The following is a 23,859-nucleotide window of genomic DNA, read 5'->3' on the forward strand; positions in this document are numbered from 1 at the left end:
CCACATGTTAGGAAGCATTTCCAACCCGTCAGCAAGCCCTGAGAGCTTCACACCCCCAAATAGGTCTGAATCTGTTCACTTTTCTCCATCCCATGGACAGGTACACACCTGTCCATTTCTCACGTGAACTGAGCTCCCTGTTCCACACTCTGGGAGAGCATTTTCTGCATGTCACTCCTCCGCCAAGCTTTCTAGTGGCTCCTATCACATTAGGAACAAAACTAAACCCACCATGGTCTGCAAGGCCCTGCCTGGGCTGACTCCTGTCCACCCTTCCACCACCTTTGTGCACTCCTCTCTCCAGGGCCCACTGGGCTCTCACCCTAAGTACCTTCTTGCGGTTCATGCAAAATCTCGTGCTTGTGCATCTTCGGAATCTCCATGCTTGTATCTCCCCTGCCTGCAATATTCTTTTCCCAGCTCTCCCCACAGCTGGCTCACGCTGTCCAGCTCAATGTCACCTCTCCACCCACCGTCGCCTTCCCTGGTCTCCTATCTCCCTAACTATACATTACTACGCAAATTACCTTGTTTATGGTCTCTTCACTTGCTGATCATTCATCTCCCCCAACCCAAATGAAAATTTCATGAAACCAGGGACCTTATTTGTCTTGTTCATGCTCGGTTCCCAGAACACTGCTGGGTGCTGCTGCTCAGTAAGTATCTGTAGACTGAATGAATGAAATTCTGCATCCCAAGAGTGAGCTGCAGATTTCAAGAGCAAAACCCATGTGTAGATAAATTCAGCTCCATGAGCTCCCTTTGTAATAAAACTGCAAAAGCAGGAGGAAGCCATCTGTTCTTAGACTGTCCCAGTGGTGGTGTGGTCTGGATTTCGAGCTTTGGGGAAAACGCGTCCTCTGTGGCCCTTAGCTCTGACGCCTGGCATTCACCACGGCTGTCCGAGCGCTGCAGTCCTTGTGGAGAGAGCACATTTCCAGCTGTGGACTCCTGAGCCTGAACTTCTCTGGGTCTCTTTGGATACAAGCAGACCTCGGAGATATTGGGGGTTTGGTTCCAGACCACCACAATGAAGCAAGGCTAGTGAATGGGAAAATCATAAATTTCTCTCTGGCAGGATAATCAGACCGACTCAGAACTGAAACACACATAGTACGTGCCCATCTGTGACGGGCCTTTCCTACTGTGCAATATACATCTGCACTAACCAGACCTCCTCAAGGCAAGAGGATATAAACAGACTTGGGGGGAAATGGTCCCTTCCTTCTGACACCACCACTGTGATTTTTAAGTTTAGCATTTCTTTCTCATCCTGTCAGGGGGTTGCACTGACCTAAAGGCTTACTCTGGACACCTGACCAAAACAGCTCTGGTGAACTTTCTGTATAATGTTAACTTGTGAGTATGACACATGAGTCTTTCTCTCAAAAATGTATGAAACTGAATCTCTAGCTCCTGACTAAAGGAGCAGTTCTCAGCGCTTCTGAGAGTCTGCCCCCCATGTTAGAATAAAATTATCTTTTAATCTTCTTAGTTTGATTGCTAATTGGATTTTCATCAACACTAGTCACACATTTTTTTAATTTCCCCTGTATATAAAAGCTACATTTATACTATATTGGAATCTATTAAGTGTGTGATAGTATTATGTGTAAGAAAGCAACATATATATTTTAATTGTAAAATATTGCTTAAAAATGCTGAACATCGTCTGACAAGGCAGGGTTGTCACAAATATTCAATTTATTAAAAACACAGTATCTGTGAAGTGCAGTAAAGCAGATGCAACAAAATGAGGTGTGCCTGTTGCTTAATTGATCCATGGAATCTGGAACTGTAAGCTTGAAGAAAGAGGAACAGGGATTTGCTGCCCCTGTCTCCCTGGATTCAACACATCGCACTCCTTGGTCCTAAGCTTTCTGTCCATGGAATTTCAGGTGCTGGCCAGCAGGTGGGGCCAGTCTTTTCTCAGGAGAGAGAAGGCCTGGGACCACCATTTGCTTGTTCCTCCTAGATTTTATTTTACAGTTTCCACTTATTTCAAAAGTGGGAAATAATAGCACAATGAATATTAGAAGGAAACTTTTTATTATACAAACAACTTATATTGTTTATGGTAAAGAGAAAATACCAGTGATAAAAAGCATTATGCTGTGTATAAAAATCACTAGTATTTCATCCCCCACAAAAGCCCACTGTACTTGGGTATGAATTCCCCAGCCTGCATATAATTTTTCCTTCCTGGCTGCAGTTGGATAGAGGTGTCTACAGTCTGTTCTGTCCACAGAGGAAGTCATTGAGTTGACACGAGGTAGCATAAGAGAAAGGATGGCGCCTACCTGGTGAATCCGGCCGCCCGTGGGCAAAGGAGGGAGGGTGGGCATCGGCCTTTGTGGGGGCACAGGCGGCTGCTGCACTTTCCCAGTTGGGGGGCGGTCTGTGGGAATAAAGGCATTCAAATGGAAGGAGAAATTCTGCATCCAGGTGAGTGGGGCCACCGGCCTGGTGCATCACCCAATGCGTGGCCAAGATGTGCCCACACCTGGGCCGTACACGGTGGGGCATCCTTGGCCCCTTGCCTTCTCTGTGCCTGCCCAGTTCATCTTACTCTTATACTTGGAAGTAACTCTCCCCTCACCTCTGGGGACTGAGTATTTATCAGAGGTTTTGTTGATGAAGGCATTTAAACAACAAAAAAAGCCTCTTGATAATGAACTCAGCCAGTACCACGAGGGAGTGTTTTCAGACACAATTGTAAAGTAGACATACATTCCCCTACATATGCAGGCAAGTGTAGGTGCACACACGTGTGTATACACGTGTACGTGACATGCAGAACCACACGCACAGGCACACCCGGCTGCCTGGGCAGGGTCAAGTCCACCATCGCGGCTCACGAGGCTCCTGCTCTAGGTCCCTCTCCTTCCCTCACGCGTGCTCTGCGTGGTCCTCCCCTCCCACTTCCTCCTTCCTTAAAGGGAGGAGTCAGTCAGCAGCTCCGGTTACCAAACCACAGGCTCCACACAGCAACTCACATTTCTCTGATCATCACAGAAGCATCCCCAGGCCAGGCTGACAGACTAACAGTGTTCCGCCTCTTTGACGGCGAAAGGCCAGGCCAGGACTGTGAGTAATTCCTGCATTTTGTGCCCTGACCTATTTTGCCTCAGCCAGTCTCAGCCCTGGGGAGGCAACGCTCCTCCACAGGGAATGGGGCTCAGAGCTTAGGCAAGCCTGGCCTAACCTCACACCTCACCCACCCTAGCCATCTCTCAGCCCCTCTGACCTTCTTCGAGCCTCAGTGCCTTTGCACGGCCATTTCTATGGCTCAGAGTGCTTTCCCATTACACCTCTACCCCCACTTAGACAACTCCTGCTCATCCTTTAAACTGAAACTGAAATATCATGTCCTCAGGGTAGCAAGCCCGGACTAGGAATAGCATCAGGCTCATCTCCCACATGTGTCTTCCTAAGTATATATCATGGTTTAATTCCATCATTTTGTTGCCTCACCCATTGAACTATGAATTCTTTAGGGTAAGGACCGTCTGCTGTCTCATTCATTCTGTGTGCTCATAACTGGCGTGTATGGGACACTCAATGACAGTTACCTATTTCTTCTCTGGACCTCAGCTTCCCTAAATATGAAACAGGCTTGGTAATTGTCATCTGTATCATACAGGGTACTTCAAAACATGAAATTCTGACAAAATTTGAAATGACTTTAAAATTGCCAAGTGTTCTACAGCCTAAAGGATTCGTAGTATTAATTTTTGTGGTGCTGATCATCAACTGTCTGGCTTACTCCTTGATAGTACGCACGTGTGTATGTGGCTATTTCTGTTACCACCACTGGGAGGATGTAAGCCCTATCTTCTTTCCAGATAATTTTGAATTTCAACATTTAAAATGATTCCTGGATAACAGGAGACCAGTAATTTTTGTTGAATGGATGAATGTGCTGACAGGAACAGGCGGACAATGAAAATCTTAAATACTATTGAAAACGTTTAGAGTTATGGTCAAAGCACATTCAGTATTGCTGCTTTTATCCTGACGACCTGTGGGTATCAGTGCCACATGATCATGAATTGGTCCGAGACGGGGAGGAGCAGGAAAGTACTTGAGTACAAAGGAACACACCAAATAAGCCGTTCCTTCCAAATGCCCTCAAGCAGCAGTTCAGTCCTGACATCAGCTACCACCAGCAATGGTTTGGCTGCAAATCATAAATATTAAACTTCACAGCAAACTTATATGGCCTGTATTATTATTGTCCTATTTCGCAGATAAGGAAACTGAGGCCCAGAGAGGTGGAGTCACTTGCCCAAAGCCACACAGCCGGTCAGCTGGCATCAGCACGCAATGCTCTCTGCTGCATGGGTGTTGGCCTCCGTGCATCAATGGGGGCTGGGGCTTGGCTCCAGGGCCCTTACCTATGTACATGGAGTTGGGGTTGGACAAAGGCTTGGCAGGCAGGATGGAGTTCTGCAGAGCTTCTTCATCGTTGGAGGGCGGTGGCTCGTAGTCCGCATCGTCTTCCGCAGGCGCCTCCTCCTCTTCGTTGGGGGACTCATAGTCACCGTCGTCCTCCACGTCCGCATCGTCAGTGGGACTCTCATAGTCGTCTTCTTCCTGCCGGTGTGGCGGGGGCAATGTGGTGTGTAGAGGCTCCTTGGCAGTGGGTGTGCGCACATCTGCTCTCTCTCTGCCAAGCCTCACAGTGGTCCTCACTTGGCTCCTCCCACTTTCCAGATGAGGACACTGAGCTCAGGGAGCACAATTCATGTGGCCAGCAAGCTGTCGTCTTAGGACCCACTCAAGGTCCTTAGACTCCCCAGGCAAGTGCATTTTTTCCCTGTATGTCTTTGCACAGCAGACACAAGCAGAAGAAATGAGGTGGACACAGCAACAGAGGGATGGGCGAGCCTGCTGTTTTGAATAAACACATTTTGCACTTCCAGCATCACCAAGAGTTAGACTAAACCCGAGGAGCATTTATGATGCCCCTGGCTAACCGCTAGTTCTGTTCTCAGGGTGTGCGCTCAGTCACTCAGTCGTGTCTGACTCTTTGCAACCCCAGGGACTGGGGCCCGCCACAGGATTGTCCCAGCAAGAATACTGGAGTGGGTTGCCATCCCCTTCTCCAGGGGATCTTCCAGACTCAGGGATAGAACCCACGTCTCCTGAGGCTCCTGCATTGGCAGGCGGGTTCTTTATCACTGTGCTGCTTGGGAAGCCCCGTTCTCGGGGTGCCTATACTCAAAACTTTCCTCTCATCATAACTTGGCACAGCCTCCAAGGCCATGCTGATGGGAAAATCAGACAAACAAAACCCCTCAACTGAAGGCAGATTAAGTTGTGCCTGAGATGGGGTAGTCAGGGTTGGGCTAGTCTCTGCTGGGGGTCGAGTGTACGGAGACAACAGCTTATTTTTCGCAACAGCTAACTCTCTTGGAAGAGACTCTCTAAACTTTAAGTTTTTTTTTCAATTGTATTTTATATTTGTTTCTCTGTAGGTCTCAGGGAAAGTAAGCTCTAGGGCCTGGGTGATTGCCTTTGAAGCAGCCCATGAAAGTGGACAGTTATAGTCCTGATTTCCCAGGCACAGGTGACACCATCAGCTGCCGAGCAATGACGGGCTTATCACGCTCAGGCCAAAGTCACGTGGGTCCTCACTGAGCCCTGGGCATTTCTCTAAAGTCAAAGGGGTGCAGAGAGAAGCAGCAGGAGGTTGCACCTTGATGAGGAAAGGTGCGCACTAGAACCTAGAAATCCTGATAGCATTGCCGGGTGGCTTAAGGAAGACTGTCTAAGGAGCTTAACTGAAACATGTGTGTGTTCAGTCACTCAGGCATGTCCGACTCTGCGACACTATGGACTGTGGCACCCCAGACTGCTCTGTCCATGGAATTTTCTGGGCGAGAATACAGCCTTTTTTGACATACATATCCTATGGGCTTCCCTGGTACCTCAGCTGGTAAAGAATCCGCCTGCAATGCAGGAGACCCCAGTTTGATTTCTGGGTCAGAAAGTTCCCCTGGAGAAGGGATAAGCTACCCACTCCAGTATTCTTGGGCTTCCTTAGTGGTTCAGATGGTAAAGAATCTGCCTGCAATGCGGGAGACCTGGGTTCGAACCCTGGGTTGGGAAGATTCCCCGGAGGAGGGCACTGCAACCCACTCCAGTCTTCTTGCCTGGACAATCCCCATGAACAGAGGAGCCTGGTGGGCTACAGTCCATGGGGTCGCGAAGAGTCGGACTTGACTGGGTGACTAAGCATAGCACAGCACCTATATCATATGTGTATATATAATATATACATATTCCTGTGCATATATATATTCCAAAACATATACACATTGGAAGCCAAGCTGAGGCTGAGCTCATCTTCCTGAACACAAAAAAGACTTCGTCCTGCTATCAGTGTCACTGCAACTTGAGACCAGAAGACGATGAGTGGGAGGGACTTAAGAAACACAGCCTCAGCACCTTTCCAGGCCTTGCTGACTGCCCCTTAGACCTGCAGGGCCTCCCTGCCATCTCTCAGCCTGCATACCTAGCCCCACGGCTCCTGACTTTCCACCAGGCCTTTACCTTATCAGCCTTTCTCAACAATAGACTTTTCCTCTTTGCTTCTAGAACAACTAGTTTCTCCAGGGATTCGGCTCATATATTCCCATGTGTGTGTTTTTGTTCCAAATCACATTCTGATCTGTGTGTGTGTTCTGCAAGCTATAAAATGGTCATAGGGTCATTTCTCCTTGCCCCCCGAGTGCCCTGAGCAGTGCTGGGCACTCCATGGAAGCCCGGGTGTCATAGCAGCAGCTGGTGGGGAGTCCCTGTTTAAAGACAAGGTGGAGGAGGCCAGCCTTAGACTGAGCTCACAGGAGGAACTGCATGGCAAGCTGTGGCTAAGGTACAGTTTCTATGTGGAAATGTAAATATTTGGGAGGAAACGCTGGTCAAGTATCCCTTGGGAACAAAATTAATCTGTTACATTCCTTTGTTCTCATGCAAAAAGCACAGACTTAACTAGCAGGTTTTTTGTTGTTGTTTTTTTTTCAAATTCAATGCTTGCTTTTACCAGAATCCCAGTAGAACAGGGGCGTTTAGTGTCTGCTACCTAAAGGCACTAGAGGCAGCCGCTTACCGGAAGGACCCCTGGACTAAGGGTGGGCGAGCTGCACCCTCAGCCTGCCTCTAACTGGCCATGGGGCTTTACGTAAGTCACATGCTGCAGTGGGCTCAGCCGCTGCCTCTGTAAAAAGAACAGACTGGGCTACAAGCCATAACAGAGTTCTAAGCCTGAGTCTGGCTTCAAGTGTGGTGATGCAGTTTTCTGGGGAGAGGCTGTACAGAATTCATCAGACTCTCAAAGGGGTCATCACGACCCCTCAGGTATAAAAGCCAATTGGGCCATCCCATCCCTGAGGTGTTTCGAGGGCGGATAGTTCATTCTAAGCTCCCTTTCCCTCTGTGTCACCAGTGGGGACTTAAGCCCACGAGAAAAGCTGCTTTAATGCTGCTTTAGCGTAGTCTGTGTGAGGAGGGCTTGGGCGCGGGCCCTGCTGTGGGGGCTCCTGGTGAACAGCGGCGGGTCAGCACCCCGCAGGCCTCAGCCGAGCCCAGCTCGCCACCAGCATTCGTCACAAAGTGGCTCACGCCAAGCCTTTCCTGCAGGTGTCCTCCACCACTGCTCCTGTGCCCCGAGGGCAAGAGGGCCGGAGGAGACCAGCGACCGTGAGGACTGGAAAGTCAGAGAGTCACGCTCTGATCGCCACACACGCCGGAGCCCCGCGGGGCTCCATCAGGGCCTCGCTCCCCCGGCATCACACCAGTGCCTCACTACAAAGGACCTCCGGACTCTGCCCTAAGCTGGGAGGACCCGCACCATACTCACAAAGGACGACCAGCCTCCGTTGTCTTCCTCGTGGCTCTCTGTGGAGGAAGGCAACACCGTTATTAGTGCTGATTGAAGCCACAGAGGGGAAGTCGGCGCTTCCCAGCCCGGTGCCCTCCTCCACCCTCGCCTTCATCCTGCGCACCTGGGGGTCAGCAACTCAGTGTCAGCTCTCCACTTCCTACCTGAGGGGCTCATTCTACCAGACAGAGGCGGTGGTTCTTAACCTTTCATGTGTGTGAAAGTCACTTGAGAGAGCTTCAAAATATGCAGATTCCCTGGGCCTATCCTTAGAGCTTCTGATTCTGCAGGAACTCGGTGGGGGGGGGGGGGGGGGGGGGACCCAGGAATCTGCGTTTTAACAAGATGTGGAATTTAGCAGCTGAATAATTGCTTTAAAGACTCAGAAGCAGGAGGACTGGCTGTGCTCGGGTGCTCAGTCAAAACCCAGGTTGTTCCAGGCACCACCTGCAGAGTCCCTCCCTGTGTCTGTGCAGAGGGCCTCCGTTGGAAGGGGATCATGGCCAGGTGCCTGGCATAGTGATATCTCTCCTCCCCCTCCACCTGGACCGGCAGCCAGAAGAACCGAAATGCCTCCCATCTCCAAAGCAATCGTTCTCAACCCCAGAGACCTTTACCTGTCTCCTCCGGAAACCGCTGGACTTGGGGTCTGCAAAGGCAAGCAACATGGCATTAACAGCCCTACTGACTTGGGGAGATATCCCTCTTAGTCCAGCCCTGCAAGAGGAGCCCCCAGGGGAGGCTATGTCTCACCACCCAGGACTCTTGTCCTTGTTGCTTTGAAACTCAGGCCAGGCTACCTGAAAATTCTGGAAACCACTGAAATCACATTGGTGGTACAACTGGGAGCTCATGACTGCCTGCCTTTCTAGGGGAAGCTCCCCTGATGCAGGGGCAGGATGCAGGACAGAGAGGGGGAACCCCTGGACTGGAGGATTACTGCAGATCAAAAATGAGGGAAAAACCACTCCCATTTAGACTTGAGTTTGAAAATTTTTTGCATCTCATTAAAGTGACCCTGGGCACTTGGCTGCCCTACTCACTTGCGTGTGAAAATGCTCCTTCTCTCTTCATTCTTGTTGATTTCTTGACTTAACTTACTCAGAATCCTATAAGACAAAGGGACGGGTGAGGTGATAAAAGCATTCTCTCCCTCCACCTTCAGCCTTCCTTCCCTGGGTCCTGAAGCCCCCCGGTCTGTGTGACCTCAGGCACTTGGGCCAGTCCTAGCCGGCCTCTTCCTTTGGCTCCAGCTGGCCCTCTCCCTCTTCTCCTCACTTTCTTGCCACCTCCACCCCCTTGATCCTGCCCAGGAAGCTCTCTGCGTGGGCTCAGCCTCCTGTCTAGCTCAGAGTCCCTCCGCGGGGACTGGCCGGCTCACACCGGCTCCTCCTCCTCTGAAATCCAGCAACCTTCAGATCAGGACATGACCGCAGTGTATTTTATTGTGCTGGTGTTCGCAGGGCTGAGCTCCCCTGACTTGGTTTGACATCCCTGTAGCGATGTCTAACAGGAATCCTCAATCCACCTCTGAGACCTGGAGGAATCGGCCGCTCGTTGCAGAACTCTTGACAAGAGCTTCAGTGCGCTTTCTGGGCCTGAAATCTCCTTCCATCCTCCGCTCCCTCCTTGGTGACATGAATTCTTATAAACACTTGGTGAAGTATTCCCCATCTAGGCACAGCCTGCAAAGTGGAGACTCCCTGATTCACCCATGCGCAGAGGCCTTGGCCAGGACCCTCTCATTCCTTGGATGTTGTAAACCAGCAAATCTCTAAATCCCAGGGCAGGAAGGGCAGAGTGGGACGGCAGCTCTGGCAGGCACGCCCTCTGCAGTGAACTCCAGCCTCCCTTAGCACCGCTGAGGAGACCCAGGGTCTGTCAGCTGACAGGCTCGTGTTCCCGTGAGATCTGGGGCAGCTGGAGGAGGCTCAGAGGTGGTCTCACCCTGCATTATTTCACACGTGGGGCCACAGGGGCCCAGAGAGGAAGAGACAGCTGCACAGCGGCCCCTCTCCCAGCGATGCACAGCAGCCTCAGAAGCCAGGCCCCCTCATTTCCAGAGCAGCACACTATCAGCACACCAAATCAACACCCCTGATGCCAGAAGCCCCTTGGGAATAGCTCTATGGAGCCTGTTGCCCTCTGGGAAGGGCCGAGTCTACCTTCCTTGGTCACAAGTTTGGTCTAAAACAAAATTGCTAAGTTAGCGAAGTAGTCTTGGCCCCCACCACGTCTTGCTTCCCTCATCATCCCCCAGGCCCCCGCCCCCCACCCCCCCAGTTCTGAGCAGGTTTCCCGGGAACCTGCTCAGAACCTCTCAGCTCATTCGAGTGAGAGGATGTGCTGTGCTGTGCTTAAGTGGCTCAGTCGTGTCCAACTCTTCGCAACCCCATGGACTGTAGCCCACCAGGGTCCTCTGTCCACGGGGACTCTCCAGGCAAGAATACTAGAGTGGATTGCCATACCCTCCTCCAGGGAATCTTCCCAACCCAGGGATGGAACCCAGGTCTCCCACACGGCAGGCGGATTCTTTACCATCTGAGCCAGCAGGGAAGCCCAAGAGACAGGATGAACAAACTTCACGAACGAGCGGGGCCGTCGGGGGAGAGAGAGAGGAGCCTGTAACCCTTCCTCCGGTGTCACTGCTGGGGTGTCACACGCCACAGGGAGATGCTTTAAAGCGGAGTGGGGAGCTTCCCAGTGGAAGCTCCAATCACACCGTCAGATTGCTGGTTTCTGGTTCCTCTGTTTCCTTTAAGCGGCTGTTCAAGAGGCTGATGAGCGTCCCTCTGCTCCCTCCTCTGACAGAGCGTAAATCAGGGCACCGTCACCCCCATCCAGTCGTACCTTCACTGAGCAGTGCGCACTCCAGGCTACCTAAGCGCCAGGAGCCCTGCTGGAGTTCAGGGCACCTCGGTGAACAAAACAAAGATCTCTGCTCTCGAGGAGCTTACTTGCTAGCGGAGACAAACAGATGACAAATAGTGAACACTGGAGGAAGTGAAATTCAAGGTGAGAGCTGTGTGGACACGCAGGCAGCAGAGGTGCGGGCTGGGCGAGGGGGGGGGGAGTACAGGAGCGGGGTGTGGTTACAATTGAAAAACCACCCAGCGGGCCTCTGGGAGGAGGTGACATTTCTGCAGGACCTGAAGTAGGGGGTGCTGGGGAGCGGGTCCCCGCCCAGTGAGGGCAGTAAGGGAGGGCACAGGGAGAAGCGGGGTGGCCCTGACCGGCTGGCACAGTGGCTTCGATCCTGAAAAGACCTGCTGCTCTAGGCAACTCCTTAGGGCATCTTCAGCAGCCGGGCGGGAGCTGCTGGGGCTCTAACTGGCGAAGGAAGGAAATGGCAAACCACAGCCCCACAGAGGAGCAGCGCGAGCTGAGAGCAGCAGGGCTGGAGAGGGGCCGGCAGCCCAGCCCGTGGCGGACGTGGGGCCCCCGGGCCCCCTGCTTTGAGGCCTCAGAACACCGCCTCCCCGCAGCTGGGGCTGCTGGCTGTGGGGGCGCGTGTGCAGGGCAGCGGTGCTGGGGATCAGAGCACGAGGTTCTTGCACCTCTGCCTGCAAACTCTTGTGGCTGTCCCCCACTCACTCCCACGCCCCCAGAGGACCAAGCGACAGTGAGCGGCCGGAGGTGACTCATTCTCCCTCCTTCCCACAAACCCCAGGCCACACTCAGCCCCAGGAGAGACCGACGCCCTCGGGTAGACACCACTCTCTCTGCTCGTCTTCAGCCGCAGAAGCGGAGCGGACCTTTCCGCAGGAAGCCAGGCCGTGGCAGCCGAGACCCCTAGCTCGCTGTGTGATGGGGGTGGGCCTCTGACTTCTCAGGTAGAGGCCTCCTCCGATCATGCTGGACGATACAGAGGTTGGGAGGGGGGTCCTGCTGAGTGTGACTGCAGCCTCCTGCCCCCGGACAGTGCCCACGGCCTGACCTCAGGCCGGGTATTGCCCTTCCTGTTCCTCCCTGCCTCATCAGTGAAACAGGAGGGTTGGCCCTGCTGGAGAATCCCTGACCAGCCAGACCATAGCCACAAACACTGATGGCCAGGCCCACTGGAGACTTAACCCATCAGAGCGTCCAGGAGAGGCTGGGAGCCGCTGGACGCAGTCACAACAAGTGCCCCAGAGACATGGGTGGGTCCTATGGGCTGAAAGCTTGTGAAATCACTCCTGTGATCTGGTCTTCTTGGACTTGCTTTCGAAAGAATCGAAACGGAGGAAGCGGAGTGAGGTGGGGGAGTAGAAGCAGGACTCAGGGTCTCTGCGTGTTGTGGCCCCTGTAGGGCTCTCCCGGGACACGGGGGGCTCCCTTTCCATGGCTCTTGTGTTCTGCTAACAGGGGTGGAGGCTCACAAGGGCGTCTTGAAATCAACTTTGCTGGTCACACAGAAGTAAGAAGGAAACTGGGAAAGAAAGGCAGGCAGGGAGGAAGGGAGGATGAAGGCAGAGCAGCGTGGAAAGTGTCAGAGCCCACAGTGCAAGTAAGCGTCAGTGTTATTTCCGAACACTGCTCTGCTGCCTGTGTGGTCGTGTGCCTCGTGCACAGCTGAAATGTTCTTCTTGCTGACGGCCGCATAGCGTGAGCTGTAGATGAGTTTCCCTGTCTCCTAGAGGGCTTGTGGGGACGGGGAGCTGCTTCCTTGACCCCCAGTTTCAGAGGCACACTGGCCTGCCCCTCGCCCAGAGGCCCTCCTCCACCCCTCACCCCCTCCCTGCTCTCTGACACCACCCTGACCCCTGTCCCACCTCCCAGCCCATGTTCTTACACCCAATCTGGCTTTCACTCGCATTTCACCTTTCTTTAAAGGAACAAAATTCCTCCTTAAAGGCAAGTCTTCTGTGAACCAAGAGTCAAACCTTCCAAAATCCTCTCCTGTCACCTGAGGAGCCAGGGAGAAGCCAGGACATCGCTCTCAAGACTCAGGCCTCCAGGGGCAACCGGGCACGTGAGCAGGAAGCAAGAATCTGAGGGTCTCCCACTTCTCAGCCATGCCCTCCCCCTGACAGATTTACAAGTTACTTGTGCTCCAGTCATTTTGTGTGGTAGCCAGGGAGAGCTATCCTGTTTACCAGCAAGGACAGCAGGGTGCTGGGGGAGGTGTTTGTCAAAGGCCCCATGTGGGTTTTTCACATGGAGCTGAGCGGAAGTTAAGTGCCCTGGGCTCCCACTGAGGAGGAGGAGCGCGGCAGTCAGTGGGATGGGGGCACTTTCCGTGCAGGGAGGACGGGGCACCTGGACAGGGCTTTGGCCAGTGAACGAGATGGGGAGCCACACGTCGGAGAGGGGCCTGGCACTGTCCCCAGTCTGCTGGGAGCTGAGCGCGTGTCATGAACACAGTGCTGAGTTCCGCTCTGCGCCCTCCCTCCATCCTGCCCGCCATCCTTTGCTGTCTTTATATCTTAGGTAGGCGCTGAGCAGATGAGACAGGGAGCTGTCTCTGAGGTTAGGAGACGACGCCTTTTCAGAAGACAGACTGATCAACAGGCACGACTGCCTTGTCTCTCCAACTGGATCTTAGCTTTTCCCATCCTAATTCCACCATGGATGATGGGGACAGTGATCACTGATGTTATAAAGAGAATCATCCAATACCTATCTGTTGCCTACATTACCACAACATCCCTGCCCTCTTCTTCCATTTTTTTTTAAAGTTACACTGTATTATTTTAAACATAAAATTTATAGCACTGGACTTCCCTGGTTGTACACTGGATAAGAGTCTGCCTGCCAATGCAGGGGACGTGGGTTCAATCCCTGCTCTGGGAGGATCCCACATGCTGTGGGCAACTTAATCTCATGCACCATTAACTTCTGAGCCCTTGCACCCTAGAGCCTGTGCTGTGCAACAAGAGAAGCCACAAAAAGTGAGGTCCCCACACTGCAACTAGAGGGTACCCCCCCGCCACCCCTCTCAGCATGATTAAAGAAAGCCCTCGAGCAACAACAAAGACCCAGTGCAGAAATAGCAACAAAAATTTACCACATTTAAAAAAAAAGACTGCAGATGACCATCAGAAGATTTTATCATGTGTTCTATCGATTTAACCAGATCATGCTCAGTGCTACCACAGGCGCTAGGCTCAGTCCTCCAAAAGGACGTTACACTGTTTTACTTTGAAACTCTCCCCCATCACATTGTCTGTGAGGCCTCTGGGAGAGACTAGGCCTGAGACAGTCCTCTGTCTGCAGACAGAGAACACTTTTCCCACCAGAAACTGCCTTCTTACAAAATCCATTTAGTACTGACTTTTTACAGCAAATTTAAGGAGACTGAGCTATTCAGAGGAGTGTAATCTTGTTTTGGTCCACTGTACATAAACACAATTTCTTTTCTATAGCTCTTTAGGGAAATGGTCTAGGGCAAATGGACCTGTGTACAAAGGAATGGAGCAAATGAGCCCGGAACATCTATACACACAGGCAGCTTATGTGGGCTCTCTCCCACTTACCCACTTACCCATATACACTGCCCTCTCTGAGTTCCTTCTTTCCTCTCCTCTAGATGAGGAACCTGAGGCTCAGACTTGAAATGACTTGCCTGAGTCCCACAGCTGGTAGGAGGCAGAGCCTGCTAGAACCTGGCTTTGCCTCGCTCCAAAGCCCATGCCTTTCTATGCTTTCATCCTCCCCAGTTAGTAGGATAAAATCATTAGTAAAAATCTGAAATGGTGCTCATTGGGATTTTGCATAAAGTGGCTGGAATAGTTAATGCCTCTTCAGTACATTTTATTATATCCCCATTGTTTCTTCTAACTCTCTCATTGATCCTTTGAGACAGGGTCTGTAATTGTCCCCATTTTACAGATGAGGAAGCTGAGGCTTAGGGAACTCCAATAACTTGTCCATAGACTCATAGCTAATGAATGGGAGAACTGGGTCTCAACTAGTCTGATCTCAGAGCCTGCATTTTACTCTCCTGTCTGCCTGTTCAGATCTGAAATAATATCTTTTAAAAGAATGTGTTCATGAAGTTCATGTAACCCATTCCTTCATTTTATACACTTGGAAACTCAGAGTACTCTAGGACTCATCCCAGGCACAGAGCTCACAGAGGTATAGCTGAAAATTGATACTTTTTATACCAATGCTCACACTCAGAATCACCTGATCAGGGCAGCCGCACCTTCCCTGGATGCCTCCCCCACCAGTTGGCCTTTCATGCTCCGCGGACAGCCCTCGTGCCTTGCCTTGGGGGGCAAACCCACTGGAGGGTGGTTTTTACTGCAGGCCAAGTTGTTGTTTTAGTTTTTATATAACTGAAGAAATATCCCACCTCCACCTCACGTTGAACTGCAGACATCAGCTCCTTAATCTAAGGAGGTGGGTCTAAGGCCTTAAGATTGAAAAAAGGATCCTCCCAGTTAAAGTGCCTTCCTCATCCCCTTCCGTCTATTGCTCTGATTGAATCCCCTGCTCCGAGAAGCTGCCATCTCACAGTGGGGTCATAGCCATCATTCCTAACCAGGCTCCATGCCTCCAGCTGAGCCCTCCTCTCCATCATGTTTTACACACCCTGGAGAGAGTCAACATGCAGGGTTTACCTCAGTGTTCCCCCTGGTGAACTCACTTCACCAACACTCTCAGACTCATAACAGCTCGAAGCATCCTTCACAACTGTAACCAGTTACTGTGGTCTTTTCACTGCGCACTCCCCCACGTACGCCTCAACTGCTCTGACCTACTTGCAGTTCCAATAAACGCACTGGTATCATGCCTTCGCAATATAGTCCCCATTTCTAGAATGTCTTTCAATCATTTTTCATCTGACCACTCTCGGTATATTTCAAGATCCAAGTTAGGTTCCCTTCTTCCCCAGAGTCTTTCCTGATGCCACTTCCTGATTTTAAAACACTATGTGGATCCAACTTAACGTGTCTACAGGCTGACTCTAGCCCACCAGCCACCAGTTCTCACTGCTATATGCTAAGTTCTCTCCTTGGCCTAGAACTGTGGCCTTTTTCTAGGGCATCACATCTATAATGTCCAATATAATCGTCACCACTGTATCTAGCTACTGAGCCCTTGAAATGTGGCTAGTGCCTCTGACGGGCTGAATGTTTTGTTATTTTTTGAGTCTTTATTTTTAGTTATTTGGCTGCACTGGTTCATAGTTATGGCACGCGAGATCTTTTAGTGTGGCAGGTAAGATTTTTAGGTGCAGCATGGGAACCCTTGGCTGTAGCACACAGGATCTCGTCCCCTGACCAGGCATTGAACCCAGGCCCCCTGCATTGGGAGCATGGAGTGTTAGATCACTGAACCACCAGGAAAGTCCCTGAATTTTTAATTTAACTAGATTTAAATAGCCATTTTGGACTAGGGAAAAAAACTCCTAAGATCAATTATTCTTCAACAATAGTGGCCCCTGGAGACAGGCAGTACCAAAGGCAAATCCTTACTCCCTTCTTTTGATCACCCTTCCAGATGAGGGAAACCTGAGAGTCACATTTTTCTTATCTGAGCTACTCTGGCAGCTCTACCTATTCACGAAACTTTTCACCTCCTACTTCATTGACCTACTTCCCTTTCATCATTGTGAGCTCTAAGATGTTTAGAGAAAGAAAAAGGACCCCGGAGCGTGTCTGGAGGGGAGATCTCAGATTAGGGTCCCCCACACTAAATCTAGCCCATAAGGGTGCTAACTTTGGCATTTACAATATTAAAAAATATTTGAGCAACATTTAAAAATTGAGATATATTGCATAAAACTTGTATTGCTAGCTGCTTGATAAATTCAAAGATTGAGCATTGAGACTTTCCTAGAGGTACAGTGGTTAAGAATCTATCTTACAAAGCAGGGGAAGCAGGGTTGATCCCTCATCAGGGATCCCACATGCCTCAGGGCAACCAAGTCCATACACCGCAACAACTGAGCCCAGGCACCACAACTAGGGAATCCATGCACCATAACAACTAGAAAGTCCACACACCACAACTAGAGAGTCCACGCACAACAACTAGGGAATCCACGCACCACAACTAGGGAATCCACGCACCACAACTAGGGAATCCACGCACCACAACTAGGGAATCCATGCACCACAACTAGCGAATCCACGCACCACAACTAGGGAATCCACGCACCACAACTAGAGAATCCACACACCATAACAACTAGGGAATCCACGCACCACAACTAGGGAATCCAGGCACCACAACTAGGGAATCCAGGCACCACAACAACTAGGGAATCCAGGCACCACAACTAGAGAATCCACGCACCACAACTACGGAGTCCACACACCACAACTAGAGAGTCCATGCACAACAACTAGGGAATCCATGCACCACAACTGGAGAATCCACACACCATAACAACTAGGGAATCCACGCACCACAACTAGGGAATCCAGGCATCACAACTAGGGAATCCAGGCACCACAACTAGGGAATCCAGGCACCACAACTACGGAGTCCACACACCACAACTAGGGAATCCAGGCACCACAACAACTAGGGAATCCACGCACCATAAAAACTAGGGAATCCAGGCACCACAACTACAGAGTCCACACACCACAACTAGGGAATCCACGCACCACAACTAGGGAGTCCAAGCACCATAACAACTAGAGAATCCAGGCACCACAACTACAGAGTCCACACACCACAACTAGGGAATCCACGCACCACAACTACAGAGTCCACGCACCACAACTAGGGAATCCACGCACCACAACTACAGAGTCCACACACCACAACTAGGGAATCCATGCACCATAACAACTAGGGAATCCACGCACCACAACTAGGGAGTCCAAGCACCATAACAACTAGAGAATCCACACACCACAACTAGGGAATCCACGCACCACAACTAGGGAATCCACGCACCACAACTAGGGAATCCATGCACCATAACAACTAGGGAATCCACGCACCACAACTAGGGAATCCAGGCACCACAACAACTAGGGAATCCACGCACCATAACAACTAGGGAATCCACGCACCACAACTAGGGAATCCACGCACCATAACAACTAGGGAATCCACGCACCATAACAACTAGGGAATCCACGCACCATAACAACTAGAGAATCCACACACCACAACTAGAGAATCCACACACCATAACTAGGGAATCCACACACCACAACTAGGGAATCCATGCACCATAACAACTAGGGAATCCACGCACCACAACTAGGGAATCCAGGCACCACAACAACTAGGGAATCCACACACCATAACAACTAGAGAGTCCACACACCACAACTAGAGAGTCCATGCACAACAACTAGGGAATCCATGCACCACAACTAGGGAATCCATACACCACAACTGGAGAATCCACACACCATAACAACTAGGGAATCCACGCACCACAACTAGGGAATCCAGGCATCACAACTAGGGAATCCAGGCACCACAACTAGGGAATCCAGGCACCACAACAACTAGGGAATCCACGCACCACAACTAGAGAATCCACGCACCACAACTACGGAGTCCACACACCACAACTAGGGAATCCAGGCACCACAACAACTAGGGAATCCACGCACCACAACAACTAGAGAATCCAGGCACCACAACTACAGAGTCCACACACCATAACAACTAGGGAATCCACGCACCACAACTAGGGAATCCAGGCACCATAACAACTAGGGAATCCACGCACCACAACTAGGGAATCCAGGCATCACAACTAGGGAATCCAGGCACCACAACTAGGGAATCCAGGCACCACAACAACTAGGGAATCCACGGACCACAACTAGAGAATCCACGCACCACAACTACGGAGTCCACACACCACAACTAGGGAATCCAGGCACCACAACAACTAGGGAATCCACGCACCACAACAACTAGAGAATCCAGGCACCACAACTACAGAGTCCACACACCATAACAACTAGGGAATCCACGCACCACAACTAGGGAATCCAGGCACCACAACAACTAGGGAATCCACGCACCATAAAAACTAGGGAATCCAGGCACCACAACTACAGAGTCCACACACCACAACTAGGGAATCCACGCACCACAACTAGGGAGTCCAAGCACCATAACAACTAGAGAATCCAGGCACCACAACTACAGAGTCCACACACCACAACTAGGGAATCCACGCACCACAACTACAGAGTCCACGCACCACAACTAGGGAATCCACGCACCACAACTAGAGAATCCGCGCACCACAACTAGGGAATCCACGCAGCACAACTAGGGAATCCATGCACCACAACTAGAGAATCCGCGCACCACAACTAGGGAATCCACGCAGCACAACTAGGGAATCCACGCAGCACAACTAGGGAATCCACGCACCACAACTAGGGAATCCACACACCACAAGTAGGGAATCCACGCACCACAGCGAAATACCCCACTATCCAAGCAAGATCCCGCGTGCTGCAACTAAGGCCCTATCGTCTTTCTTACAGCAGAAAAATATTTCTCCATATTCAAGCTTTATTCAACGGTGGTAAATGACTGGACTTTGTATTTTTCAGCCTGGCCCATTGCACACATTTCTCCCTGGCTCCTCAAGCATCAGAGTGTGAGACTTCTGCAAGAAGGGCAGGAAACATGGCCCAATACGCACACTGCAACTTCGCATTTCAGCACCCACGTCAGACCTCAGAATCGGCCCCCTTCTCGGAATTCCTCTCAACACGATGCCCGTGGCAGCCACCCAAACGGTCATCACTGACAGACCAAATGGAGTCCATTGCCTGACTCATCTGGTCCAATGCTCTCATTTTACCAAGGTCCAAAAAACTGAAGCAATTACTGAGTTGATGATGAAACCACGATGAAATCTCAGATCTCTTGATTTTCAAAGGCCAGCCCACCCCACTGGGGAGAGAGGAGATGAGAACATGGGCCAGAATCAGGCTGATCTTTGGCAAGAGCAGCCAAGTACCAGCCGGACTAGAACCGTTGCTTCTTTTTCTCAACACATTATGTAACTTCTCTTCCCCGAACACTGCTCTTGCCTGCTCTCTTCCTGATTGCTTTCCTATTTTAAGCTGACAGTGACAGAAAAGTAGCTCAGCTTCCCGGGTCTACTCCCCACCCCACCCCAGTCATCGGGCCGGTACTCACGGCACGCGGAGCTTAGGGAACTTCTGGATGTCGTTCTCTGCCAGGTTCTGCAATGGAGACAGTGGTAGTTACAACCCGCAGAAGGGGCTCCAGGCCAGGTGAGCAGAGTCAGGTGTGAAAGGACAGGGGACAGCGGGCCTGCAGCCAGCGGGAGAGGAGGCTGCATCCACCCGACCGAGCAGGCAGCTTCTAGATGGGGCACTGGAGCCTGCGGGCCCTGGACGGCCACATCGGGTCACAGGGAGCCCGAAACTCGGATTTTATGTGGACTTGGCCAGGCTGTAACAGCTTTCCTAGCCTCCCGCCCCAGACCTCAGGCCCTCAGCTGCCGTGGAACGGCTGTGAGCAGCCGGCCTGGAGAGGGAGTCTGTGCTCTGCAGCCTCATCACAGCCCAGCTGCCTCCTTCACGGGAGGTGTTGGTAGGATTCTCTAGATGCAAGGGAGCAATCAAGAGGCTGTCCTGAGGGAACCGAGAGTGGAAAGAAGAAAGAGACCCGTGTTTCTAAAGAACTGACTGCCTCCTTACAGCACCTCGATTAATCCTCGCATCAGCCCTGTGAGGGAGAAACTGTCAGCGTTGTCTCATTTTAGTGAGAAAGTGGGGCCCCAAGGTGTAAGGGATTTCAGCTTTTAGGCAATGGAGCTGGGGCTAGGACCCTGCTCTGTGGCTTTTGTGGGCGATTTCCTTCCTATGGGCTTCCTCCTACCACGTCTAAGCCCTCTGGAGCCTTAGTGGCCTGTGGTGGAAAAGAGGAGTGGAGGGAGAGAGAAGAGGGAAGCAAAGAGGTTGGGCACATGCTCCATGGAACCAAAGCCAAGGCAAGAAGGGCCTCCTTAACAGTCTAATTGAGACCAGAGCCCCAGCGGTCAGGGTGGGGGAGCTGGAGTCGGACAGGGTGGTTTAGAATCTTGGTTCCCTCACTTAGCAGTTCCCTGACTTGGGACAGACACTTAATCTCTCTAGGCCTCAGTTTCCTTCTCTGTATAATGGGAACCTTGATAATATGAACAGCTCTGTTTCAGGGGCTGTGAGGACTGAATGAGATGGAGTGTGTCCTGTGCTTGGCACAGTGCCTGACAGACCCTTTGAGAGCGATGAATGGGGTTTAGGTGAGCAATTTCTGTCCCAGGGCAGAGCAGCTGGGGTCTGGATGGTTGTTGGAGGTTAGTTAGTGTTTTTGCTTCTTCCGCTCCGGGCTGGGAGCTGCCTGGCAGGATTTTGGCTGCCTTCTGAGATGAGCTGGGCAAACTTCCCATTAAGCCCAGCTGGCACTGGGGCTGGGGCCTCTTAAAATGTGCTATGGCCTCCCACTTCAGCTCTTAGGAACGGAGTCTGATCCAGCCCCCATATCAGACCTGGCGACAGGGCTAGGAAGGAGGCTTTGGCAAGAGTCCTGAGACAATCAAGACTTTCTTCAAACTTATTAACTTCTTTCTCTAGCATCACTGAGCCGTGGCGTCCCTGCCCCTGGAACCACTCCCTTCTTAGGGAAGATACCAAGGCTCATGTTAGCAGTGTGGCATGAGGGTCGGAGGGCTTCCTTGGAGTGACCAGAGGGATGCATGCTGAGAACTAGGTGGTGGGCTGTTGCCTTCCCTTCTCCTGAGTCAGAGACGTAAGCTGAGGGAATTTCAGGGAGCAGGTGAAGGAAAAGGTAAGCATGTGAGTGTGGCTGGAAATACAGAGAAAGGCCTTAGAAGCAGGGATAGGAACTAGGAGGAAAGATGGAAGGTGGTGAACGTGTCTGGGCTTCCCTGATGGCCCAAGCTGTCAAGAATCTGCCTGCAGTCCAGGAGATGCAGGTTTGATCCCTGGGTTGGGAAGATCCCCTGTGGGAAGAAATGGCTACCAACTCCAGTATTCTTACCTGGAGAATCCCACGGACAGAGGAGCCTAGCAGGCTACAGTCCACGGGGTCACAAAGAATCAGGCAGGACTGAGCAACTGAGCACACACACGATGTTTGGAGAATTCTTCTATGTGACATAACAGTGTAAAGCCCCCTCCGCAACCTTCTTCAAAGACCTTCAGCAAAGTCTGGAAACTCTGAGTTACTTGTACAGTGACTTGGAGTCAGACTAGTGGCTTTACAGGAATATGATTATGTGCTGAGTGTGTCCTTAAGAGGGACAAGAGAGCAAGAAAAGCAGAGAACTGGACCCGGCCAGGAGAGGCGTTGTAGCCGACGCTGTCGCTTGCCTACCCAATATCCACTCTCTTGCTCCCTTACTGATGGGGTCTGGGTTTTGTTCAAGGCAGTAAATGTGTCCAGTTCAAAATATTTAACACACTAAGTTCTCTTGCATGTGACCAAGGTCACGGGACTCCATTGTGGCTGGTGAGACATAATCTGAAGTCTAACTGAATCAGGCTTTTGGGAAAGTACCCCTGAAAATAAAGGGGAATGCAATCCCCATGCACTTTGAGTGTTTTACTCTTTGCCCTCCCCCTCTTCCTCCTGCTTGGATTGCAGATGTAATGCCTGGAGATGGAATGGCCATCTCATAGCCATTAGGACAGAAGCCACAGAGAGCTTCCATTGGCTAGGTGAGGCCTGAGTTCTCGACGACTTCCTTTAGCATCTCTCCAGCCACGAGTGCCCACCTCTAGACTTCTTGTCACTTGAGAAAGATAAGCCCCTCTTTGGTTAAGCCACTGTGCTTCAGTTTCTCTTTCATGCAGCCGCACACCTTTCTAACTGACAGGGCTTCCAAGCACGTGGCCTCCTCTTTCTTAGCCTTTCGGGAGCATAGAACCCCCGTTCCCTCACCAGACTTCTCAGTGGAAAACAAAATGCTGGCAGTATAGATTCCAGGGGGCTGCTGGCTCCTGCATGGAAGAAAGGGAAAGGAAGGCAGGGAGGGAGGGGGAAAGGACGGGGGAAGGGAGAGGATGGAGAGAAACGGAGGGGTGGAGGGGTAAAGACGGCTGGGTCTTCCATTTTCACCCTTAAAGCAGAATGGCTCTGGACACCTTAAAGCTGGAAAGGGTGATAGCTGAGAGCTCAGAGCTCAGATCAAAGCCCAGATCATACCCAGAGCAGCTGGCATGGAAGGCGGTTTTAGCAGAAGCTGCCAGGGCAGGGCTGGGCTCCGCTCCCTACTCACCTGGCTTCTTGAGCCCCTCTTTCCACTTCTTGCTGTTCACACAGTAATGGGAGTGAGCAGCGTTCTCTGAGGGCCTGGCATGTCCCAGACATCGGGGTAGAGAAGGCAAAGCTCCTCAACCAAGGCAACAACCCTGTCTCAACGGGCCTGAAGCTCACAAGAGGGGGAGGGGGGGACCCCCCCAGAGCTAGGCTGGACTGTCACCCACTATCACTCAGTCCACTGTGCTCCATTACAGAGGGAGGAACAAGAAGTTCAGAGAGGACATGTGCTTATTAGAGGTCACCCAGGGCTATGACCAGGACCATCTTCAAGAAAGAGGTCTTACTCCCTTTTGATTCAGCCCTGAGGAATCTCAGTTCTCAGTTCTAAAAGCATCTTTTAGCTAAAAGCTAAAAGAATGAAATATTCAGATTTAGCGGTAAGTTGCAAGAAGAATAACAATTAAATGCTCAAAGTCTAGTGGCTTAAAGCCCAGTGCAAAGAAGTGGCACTGTTCAAAACTCAAGCAGTGTAAAATTAAATTAAATGTATGCTTTAGTCCAGTAACTAGGTGTGTGACAGAGTAAATCACATCACATTTCTGTACATGTTTCTCTAATTGCAACTGAGGTGGTGGCTAGAGCCTTCCTGGAGATAACTTTCCACTATAAAACAAGCTTCTGGGAGGCAGAAATCACATCTTAATCATCTCTACATTCCTAGCACATGGCATGGTCTGGTATATAAAAGGAGCCCAGGAAAGTCCTTGTTAAGTGAATGGCAGGGTGAATGACTGAATGATTTACGTGGA

The 23,859-nt window shown here is 51.2% G+C and overlaps 1 protein-coding gene across 1 annotated transcript in view; it reads right to left on the bottom strand.

Annotated features, from left to right (window-relative positions):
• LCP2 (lymphocyte cytosolic protein 2) overlaps window positions 1–23,859 on the bottom strand; it is a 48,664-nt gene that overhangs the window by 19,064 nt on the left and 5,741 nt on the right. The window contains exons 3-8 of the mRNA XM_052659260.1: window positions 19,958–20,004; window positions 8,929–8,994; window positions 8,503–8,534; window positions 7,865–7,902; window positions 4,398–4,596; window positions 2,301–2,398 (exon numbers count right to left, since the gene is read on the bottom strand). Of these exons, the coding sequence (XP_052515220.1) occupies window positions 2,301–2,398; window positions 4,398–4,596; window positions 7,865–7,902; window positions 8,503–8,534; window positions 8,929–8,994; window positions 19,958–20,004 (480 nt within the window). The remainder of the gene's footprint in view (window positions 1–2,300; window positions 2,399–4,397; window positions 4,597–7,864; window positions 7,903–8,502; window positions 8,535–8,928; window positions 8,995–19,957; window positions 20,005–23,859) is intronic.

Source organism: Budorcas taxicolor, chromosome 20 (genome assembly GCF_023091745.1).
Source record: "Budorcas taxicolor isolate Tak-1 chromosome 20, Takin1.1, whole genome shotgun sequence".
Classification (NCBI taxonomy): Eukaryota; Metazoa; Chordata; class Mammalia; order Artiodactyla; family Bovidae; genus Budorcas; species Budorcas taxicolor.